The sequence below is a fragment of the Chlamydotis macqueenii genome, chromosome 7 (assembly GCF_036417535.1).
Source record: "Chlamydotis macqueenii isolate bChlMac1 chromosome 7, bChlMac1.mat, whole genome shotgun sequence".
Lineage (NCBI taxonomy): Eukaryota > Metazoa > Chordata > Aves > Otidiformes > Otididae > Chlamydotis > Chlamydotis macqueenii.
In genome coordinates, this window is record NC_141562.1 from 22,961,758 (window position 1) to 22,971,731 (window position 9,974).

Consider the following 9,974-nt stretch of genomic DNA (forward strand, 5'->3'; position numbering starts at 1 on the left):
TACAGTTATTTCTCTCTTCCCTGGTTCAGGTGGAAGTGAAGCCATATGTGCTGGATGATCAGATGTGTGATGAATGCCAGGGCACTCGCTGTGGTGGAAAATTTGCTCCATTCTTTTGTGCCAATGTTACCTGTTTGCAGTATTACTGTGAATACTGCTGGGCAAGCATACACTCTCGTGCTGGGCGAGAGTTCCACAAACCACTGGTAAAGGAGGGAGGTGACCGGCCCCGCCACGTCCCGTTCCGCTGGAGCTGAACCCCAGGCCTCACCCAGCAACAAGTACTGGAGTAAATAAAATCGAGTGAAAAGAGAGTGCTGCCTCAGGGCTTAGTGTTCTGGAAATCTGTGCATTCGTCCTCGACTTTAATGAAGATATGGGTCTTTTTATTACTATTATTATTATTTACAGTCACATTACTGAACTCAGTGTCCAGTATAATACAAACCGGCAGAGTGTAACTGTACTGATTTTGCACTTTGATTCACACAAACATCTGCTTGGTACCTTAATTTCCTACACAAGACTTGTCACTAGTGACATTATGTAGACTGCCATTCTCATCAGCCTTCACTAGGCTGATGTGTATGTGATGAAGATTTTTTTTATTATAATTATTTTTATTTTTAAACTGGAGCATGCACTTATTTTCAGAAATTTAGACTTGCCCCTAGCAGATGACTTACCAAAGGTAATATTCACAAGTAGGTGGCAGATGTAGCAAAAACTTAAACAGATATTCAGCAATCGTTAGTTTGGGTCATTTAGAGTAGTAGTAACCCTTAAAAAAAATAAGCCTTTAGTTGCTCTCCATTTTGACTTGTAAGGATGATACCTCATAAGCTGGATCAGACTTTTTTTCCTTTTGTTTTGCTGAGGGTTTATTTTTGTTTGTTTTGTTTTGTTTGTTTGGGTTTTTTTGTTAGGTCTTTTAGTGTTATGTAAATGTATGCTGCAATAGCTTTTGCTGCTATTAAAATGGTATTACTAATACCATAATACTCTATTCAGGCTAGGGTATCAATTAAAAAATGAATATGTGATTAAAATAGTGATGGCTGCTGAAAGGAGATCAGTATAGCATACAAAAAAGCTTCCAAGGAAGGTCAATATTTTTTGACTGCATGTTTACTTAATCAGGTTGCTGCATGCAATAAATTTTATATATGTCTAATATAAAACCTGCCCACAATGCACAAATTATGAATCTACGTAGGCTACAAAATACTCAGTAACAAAAAAAAATTGATTACTGACTGGAGGAAGGCATGCCTCAGTAAATGTAATGCTTCTGAAATTAGGATCAGCCCATTACAGAATGACCTATATTACAACAAATATAAAAACTAGCTGTAGGATGTTCTTAAAACAAATTTGTGGATGGTAGATGAAGTACTTTGCGGTGCTCTGTTATATATCGTGCAATTTATTTTATATAGTAAAGTGATTATGTCTAGTACTGTGATCAAACTTAACTGTTAAAGCCTCTGTATCCAACATTAACACATTTTTAACAGTTCATAACAGGTACATAAACAGAAATGAGCTCTTAGTTACAATCTCTCTCCTAATGCTTGCATCATTTACGTAGCTGCAGACCTTGTCCAAAAAACCAAAGAGCTCATGCTAGCGTACATACACTACCGATTAGATAGTCTGTCAAACTAATAAACTAGGCACATTTAAGAAAGTTAGGAAAAAAGCGGTGCTAAAGAAATGTCTGCATATGTAAGTAACATGAGATGTCTGCTCTGTGGATGTGGCGTTATCTCTCTAATCCCTGGATGTATCCTGTGAAGCTTGAATACAATTAAGACCTGCTAACACAGTGGACATTTTTTTAGCATGAACTATGGGGCTGCAGATAGCATATAAATATAAACACACTTGGTATACTAATGATTGTGAGAATGTGTACACTATTTTTTTTTCTTTTTCCTCCTTTGTTTTTGCAGTTCTGGGGACAATCTGACTGGATATGACACCGCATAGTAGATTTAAATGTTCTGGGTTTTGTTTGTTGTGATGTCCTTGCTTGTGTCTAATTTAGTAAGTTGTTTTTCCCAATGTTTAGTTGCAAGTATTGGCTTTGAAAGGACTTTTTTCTGTTTTTGGAAAAAAAAAAAAAAAGAAAAAATAGTTTTTTACTGGTTTAAAATGCTTATTATAATTATCCCTTTTGAAGTTACTTCTGGGCATTTTTGTGATATTGCTTTTCCCAGCCCAGGTGTCTTTTCTGTTGTTTTGGTTTTTTTTTTTTTTCATCTGTACAAGACATTTTGTTATGCACTACTTTTTGTATCTAGACCGTTTTCAACAGTCGGCTGATGATTTTTTTTAAAGAAAAAGGCATGCTTTCTGACTGACATGATCTTTTGCAATACCTCAATTTTGAAATATAGGAAAGAAAATGATATTTTCTAAGTAAGTTTATTCAGAAAAATATATATTAATTTAATTCTGCAAGAAAAATGATTTAACAGATGGGTAACTTTATTTTTTTCATGCTTATTTGAGTTTTTTTGAAAATGAAGAAGTTAGAGCTTTATAACTGTAATATTAAAGATCATAGCTAACCTACAGAAATCTACCTAATTATGTGAAAGAAGTAAACCTTTTTGAAGAAATACCCCTCTTTCATGTAGAAAAAAATACCCCCAGAGAGAGAGAGAGAGAGAGAAGCCAGAAAATGCACAATATAGCATAATGTTGGATTAAATCTAAAACAAAATCAGCATAAAGAACAGGTGTAAACAAAACTCCATTTGGTGCTGAAAGTTGTGAACAGAAGGTGAAAAAATATTTTCCCTTAATTTGTATATTTATAATCAAGTGTGATTATGCACGACTGACCAGAATTGTGAGAGTTCTTCTGTTTGTATTTTTTTAAAGAAAACTTTTTTTAGTTTATTAAATTATGACATGCTCCCTTTTGTTTTGTAAATGAATGTGCCCCTGAGTTGTTAATATGTTATATTAAAAGAGGGTCCTTCAAAAAAAGTTATTTTTTAAAATACAGAGTTCTGAACTGCAACTTGACTAAGAAGCCCCTGGGTACAACAGGTCCTATTGTGGCCTTTTCTGATGTGAGACTTGAACTAGTCGATTTTTTTGAAGGCTAACCTAACCTCGACTATTTGTTGTTATGTGCAATACTGTTTGTACTGTTTGTATAAAAAAAAAGAAAAATGAAAAGAAAAAAGGCATAAATCTTTATTGCAGATTTATTTTCATTGCAGACTTTAGACATTGTGATTCACTAAAATCATTTTTCTACTGTCAAATATGTACCTTTTCTTCATGCTGGTATTTTTTCAATAGTAATGTAGCCTTTGTACTGAGACAAATTTTCATTGTTATTTTTAGAAAGATTTTTTGCTAAGAAAAAAATTAAACATATTTACATATTTTTCATTTTTATTTCATATTTTCTTTAAGGAGTGCTTTCTCAACCATTAATATAGTTGTTTCTGGGAGAGACTTTCATATCTGGTCAATGTCATTAATATTATTTTGTATTTTTACTTGGAATAAATTAATTTTATGATGCTAATTCTTTAAAAGTTTATTTTTTTCATTTTCAGTTATTTTTGAAGCTAAAAATCTTTGTAATATTGTTACTAAAGTGTCTAGTTTTTTGAAATGCAAAGCTTTATGTATTAACTTGCTGATGTGGTTTACAATAGTGTGGCAATGATGAAAATGGTTGGTTATGTAAAGTGATTGGAAAACTGTAACAAAGAATTGGGCAATAAAATGACAGAATGAAGCAGAAAAAATGTGATATTTTGAAAAGCCTTTTCCTTTATCAAAATGATTTAGGGAGATAATAGGGATGTCACAGTACCAGTTCGCTGTCTAGATTTATACACCACCAGTGTTGATGAAATACTATTGCCGTTACAAGGAACTAAATCTAGTGAAACAATGGGTTTTTGACCCTGCCCATTCAGCATAATGCTCCATTATTTTTCTCGTCATTAATTCAATAAACTCTCTTTTCAATAGTTTTAGATTTAACCTCCTAAAGTATATATTCTTCATTGTATTTTGCCACAGTGTTATTTAATTAAACTGACCCTTTCCTGCACAACTTCCTTCCTGCATACGTTTACCAGTGGCAGCATGGAGCAGACTGTAGATACCCACATCATTTTTCAATGGAGTTACCACATAGTGCTGGTAGCTGCCTAGTTAATGCAACATAATGTATGTCCATTTCCTGGTAGCAATGCAGTAACCCATATTGCCACCATGTCTGAACATCTGTTCAGCTTCTTTGTCTTTCTGCGTTCTTCTCTGCCTCTCTTGGGTCTTTGTCCTTTTTTTCTTTGGTATTGACAATATGAAGTGCCAGTATCAAAACACCTTTCACTTCGCCGCCATTTACATCACCTTTGTTTCCCTATGCAGCCAGAAGAAACCCCTTCCTGAAGCCAGTAACTCTGTTCTGGCACCTAAAACAATCCAGACTAAAACTGGTGTTGCGTAAACAGGGCATACAATGACTTTCTCTAGACAAACCAATTACTTCAACAAGTTATTGATGACCTTTTAGACTAACTTATGCTAGAGTGTTAGAGTGGCTCATCCGTAACTTGAGGAAAGAAATGTGTCCAGAGTTGGTCTATTGTGTATCCTCTGTGTGTTCAGTTCTGTAAGTAATGTATAGACTAGATCAAATAGTGAAGTAAAATTTAGACTCAAATTAGGTACTACTGGTTGGAATGTACGCAAATTGCAAACAAAGGAGATTAAGGAATGAAGAGGGAATAAAAAAAAATTCCTGCTAAGTGGTACAAAGTTTATGCTTATACTTCTGCCTACATGCTTGTATTTTATAGCCTGCTAGCAAGGCATGGGCTAAAACAAATTGTATTGCAAATATGCAGTTAGCAAATAACTTTGCTGATTTCACTATCTGTTAGAGTAGTAAAAAAAAAGAAAAAAAAAGGCAAAAAAAAAAAAAGGCGCTTAACTGGGAAAAGCTCCCATGTTAATATTTCAGTATTGTGACATCTCTACTTGCAAGGTATGAGTGAAAGATTAGTCACAGATTTGTAGAAATGTCTCTTTTGTTTAATCTGGCTTGTATGTAGTTGCTTTTATGCTAGTTTGTATGATGTCAGCTAAACCCTTTTTCTTTTCCTTCCTTCCTTTTTTTTTTAAACCAGATGAACTTCTTAATCTCTGCTGCTATAGTGTTCTATCATACCACAGAGTATTTTATATTCGTTAGTAACTACTCTATACCCCAAATGGGTAGCTGGTCAGAAATCATATTGGTCACATAATTCTGACATACTCAAATTTACATGAGAAAAAGTTTAGCAGTAAGTAGACAACCAGGGTGCTAATAAGAGATAATTTTGGCTCTTTTTTTTTTTTTCCCCCCCCTGGATGTAATTCTGTTGGGGTATAAAGTATTAGATATTTGTAATTTTACTGTCAAAATAATGGACATAACTTTTAGAGCATTCACAGCTAAGATCTCTGTACTTGTTTTTCAACTAATTTTAAATGTACTGTATCTTTTATTACATGTTCTCTTAGATTGTTTTTGCTAGTAATTCTAACAAAGCTTCTTCCTTTTTGGCTTGGACTAATGCTTGTATGGAACTGCAGTACTGTGACTAAACATGGAGCTCAATGCTGCTATTGCTTACAACTGCTTAAACTTTGTAGTTTGGACTTTATTTTTTTCTGTAATAACTTATTAAATATAGTTGTATGAAGTACTGATATTTGTCATCCTTTGCACATGCTAAGGAACTCCTGGGATATGCATTATGGGAATGTAAACTAGCTACAAAAACCCCAAATCTTGTATTGGAAAACTGTATGCTAGATAAGGTTAAAGAAATACACACCTTACATGCACACAAACTAGCTTTTCTAGTTATTTTGTAATGCAAGTATATGGTCCACTTATTTTCTCTCTAAATTGGAAAAGTCACCCTTGATAAGGCATTTATTATGCTAAGCCAAAAGTAAATACAAAAATAGATACTAGGGAAATATTTCTAAGAATGTCGTTTTCCCCACCAAATGCAGTATCAGGTGCCTTGAAAAAAGGAACTGTTGAATTACTCTCTCTGAATTTAACAAAAATTGCTGGCTAAATTATATTGCACTTTTTAATTAGCAATTTAACAATGGCTGCAGGCTAGAAATTAGACTGATCAGTTAAAAAAGAAAAAAGCACTACAACGTTAGTTTCTCTAACGTTTTCTATTTTAAGAATAGGAGACAATTAAAGCTCAGCAATATAGCTGTTTGGAACTCTACAGAATACTTCCTTGAAAAAATGTCAGTTCTGCAAGTGAAAACCACAAGAATAGTGCATATTCTGTGTCACTACTTTCTTTCAGTCTCCACATAAATGCAGCTCAAGAACCCTGCTGGAACCATTAGCACTAGAAATTACAGGCTGACTTCAGTGTATGTGTTCTACTTAAACAGGAACTGCCTACGATTACACTAGAAATTTAATGCCCTTTGGAAGCTATATGAAAAGCTGATGAAGTTATGTGTGCCAACTAACTATTGCACATGCTGCTTTAGTGTGCAGAGCCTTGTGGATTGTGTTATGGCATTTTATCCTATTACCATGTGCAATGGCTCATACACATGAAAGAAGAAAGCCTGGATGCCAGAAAACAAACAGAATGCTCAGGCATGGACTTGTTTTCAAAGTGGTAGTGAATAACTGTAACTCTCAGGAGAACGGTCTATTGACTGTTGTTCTTCCAGGAGAAGTGTTTTTACAAGACAGTGGTCTGTATAAGAATTCTACCAGTAAATAAATGTATAAGAACTTGTAGGCTTCTAGTTACTTCAGAGTTAAATTTGAGAAGAGAATTCTTCTTATAAACATCTTGCAATTAATGAGTGTTAAACTGCTTATTTGAGCCTCTCTCTGTACAATGAGTCCATCTGGACACAATCAGTCTGGGTTTAACACCATCCTCTGTTACAGAGGACAATTGTGGGAGGAAGCACAGCCTCTCTGGAACTGCTAATCCCCAATCCTTCCACTACTACATTACTGATAAGCCATGCCACTTGTAAGGTACTGATCCTAACAATTTTCCTTCTCCAGCTGATTGCAGCATTTAACTCAGCCACTGCTTGCATTAGAAAAAAGGTTTCACTAATTTAATTTAAACCAATGCACTTAAGTAAGTACAAAAGGTTGCATGGCCTCTTTTGCTTCTGGTTTGTATGTGTTATTTTTGCTAGGCTTAAACTGAACTAAAATAGCTACCTATGAGGCTATTGAAGCTTGTGTATTAAACCTATTCAGGCACGCTTCTAAGCTAAACATTTTTGTACTCAAGGCACCGAAGCAACATGTCACCCCTCACACAGACCTGCAGAAAAGCCAAAGCTTAGCTCTTAACAGCCATAATCTGCTTTCCTCGTGTTTAGCAAAAGCTAAACAGCATGAGCACAGAGGGAGAATTGCTGCTGTCTTCTCTCCTAGGGATCAACCAGAGAATGAGTTTTAAATCAAGCAACGTATTTAACCTGTTTTCATAAAAATATTAGTAGCTTCTTGCAAAACCCTTATACCACACAGTTCTATTATGACCACAGGACAAAGCTGCAAATACCAGATGCACACACAAACTACACCTCATCAAATTAATACTCTCACTTTCTCCCCAGTGACAAGCATGGTTTTGCAAAGTTTATCTTGGGATGACAAACTGTACCTAAAGCAATTGTAGAAGGAAACGATAGGAGTCCAGAAATCTCTCCCTTTTCCTGTTTTGGAAGGAGAAATAAAATACCAGCAAGTATAAAGTCATACAGCAGGCCCTTGGTAATAGTTAGGTCGGCACTCATGCTGCCTCACTCATAGTGCTACCACACCGCTTTCCAGGGTGGCCATGCCAGCCATTACTCGACTAGCAGGGTAGGCACTTGGGGCTAAATCAGTAAAACCAGGTACCCATTTGCTACTTTTAGGTGCCTGAGTGACATTTATTTGCTACCAGCTTCCTAAAATGCCCCTTAAGCTGCTGCCTAGCATTACTTGCACTTGTGTTTTTTTTCTGAACAGGAATATGTTAAACTGCTTGTGTCTTAATACTCCTGAATTGTTCAGTAACCCAAGATCTACTTACTTAGATTCTCAAGGTATTTACCTGTATTTTTTTTTTTAATCTGCAGGCCTAAACACAGAAAGCACTTGCAAATTATCAGATCAAGTTTCACATGAAGCAGAACAGAGGCGTGTTTCTCCCTCTCTGTCCAATAGCCTGAGTGGTTAAAACACTTGGGCATTTTTTCTTGGTTTTGTTTTTTTTTTTTTCCCAAAAAATTTCCTGCACTATGAAGCAAGGAGTAAACCTTTTCTGCTCATGGTTGTAGCAACTCCTCTAACTATTTTGGTCTCCATCAAGTGAAGAAAAATATTCTCTGGAACAGCATAAGCATTACCACTAAGGCAAATGAAAAAATAATCAAAATGGTTGTTCATAAAATTACATGTAACAAGATAGTGCCCACTGATACACCTTCTTGACTTCCTTTGCCAGCTTCAACATGTACTACAGACCCATTGAAATAAAAGTTCGAAAGAGAGATAGAGCTGATACAACTCATACAGAAAATAATTCTGCAAAATACTGACAAAAATCATGGCAAAGATACAACTCATGATCTCATCTCGTCCTTCCTCCAAGATCTTTGCTTTTCAAAGCTACAAAAAAGGCCTCTGCTCTCATTGACAAACTACACAGCATGGTCTGAGCCAAATAAAACATGACATTCTAAGAGATGGGCAAAATCTTGTTCATAATGTAACTAATCCCTCCAACTGTGCCTTGTGCATATTGTTGCGGAGCCCACATCACAGAATCACAGCATACACATGTGCCAGGAATGTCCTGCTATGCATTCTACCTCTACTTTTCTTATTCTGACTAGACTTGCATGCTATCATTTGGGCTTTCCTCCCATTTCATAAATTGTCCGTTTCTGAATGGATGAAAAGCAATGGTAACATTTCTTTGCAACATTTCCACAAGGTTTAACCTGTCATGGAGCTCTGAGTAATACTGGAATAAGCTGATGTTGCACAATGGGAGGATTCCACCTAAAGCAATCATTTGTAAAGGGAAAAATTCAGAGTAGTTGTAAGTTACTCTAGAAGGCAACTAAATTCTCACTTAAAAAAATAGTGCTAACACGACGTATTTTCTAGGTTGTGGGTGGTTGTTGTTTTCTTCTTCCCTGATCACTACCTGTTGTATAATTTATCACAGCTCAGAACTGGACAGTTTTACTCCTGAACATGTACATTTGCATCCCTTTAGCTACTGCTTGCAATGACAAAAGGAAAATATCAACTGTCAATTAACATACACAAAAGCATTTCCCCCCTCACCTTAAGAACTTGCTACATATGTTACAAAATGTAAATACCTTCAGCCTATGCACCCAACATGTTACCTCTAATAAGCTCCTTACATACTGAACACATTAATGTGCAATCACATGCTAATCAAAATGATATGCAGTATCAAAGGCCAAAATAATGCATAAAGGATGAGGGATAGACTATTGTTCCCACTAATTTGAAGACAGAATTCTGTCTTACAGACCTTAGTGGGATACCACTTCACCAGAAAACGATTCAACTTTCACCCAGTTCCCATGAGCTCCAGCTTTAGACAAAACATAATGTTACTCTGGTTACTTTCTTATGTTACAGTCTATCTAAACATATTCTAGCTTCATTGCTTTCTACCCACAGATGAATGTACTTAATGGAACCTAGAGACCTGCAAGTGCCCACTAGCAAAGGTGAGGTGAGGAGGAATGGGAAAAAAGATTAAGTAGTCCATTTTAATTAATGTTTTATCTAGAAAAAATTCAGTCACTCTGGCAGAAATAAGTAGAGGTATTTGATATACTTTATAACATAAACTCAGATATAGGGCAGAAATCAGAACCAAGGGCTC

At 35.6% G+C, this 9,974-nt stretch overlaps 1 protein-coding gene across 6 annotated transcripts in view; it reads left to right on the forward strand.

Moving 5' to 3' along the window:
- CPEB3 (cytoplasmic polyadenylation element binding protein 3) overlaps positions 1-5,738 on the forward strand; it is a 97,172-nt gene extending 91,434 nt beyond the window's left edge. For all 6 annotated transcript variants that reach the window (XM_086752414.1, XM_086752413.1, XM_086752412.1 and 3 more), the window contains exon 10: positions 30-5,738. In XM_086752414.1, the coding sequence (XP_086608540.1) occupies positions 30-257 (228 nt within the window). In that variant the 3' untranslated portion in view covers positions 258-5,738. The remainder of the gene's footprint in view (positions 1-29) is intronic.
- Positions 5,739-9,974: the final 4,236 nt, after the last annotated feature.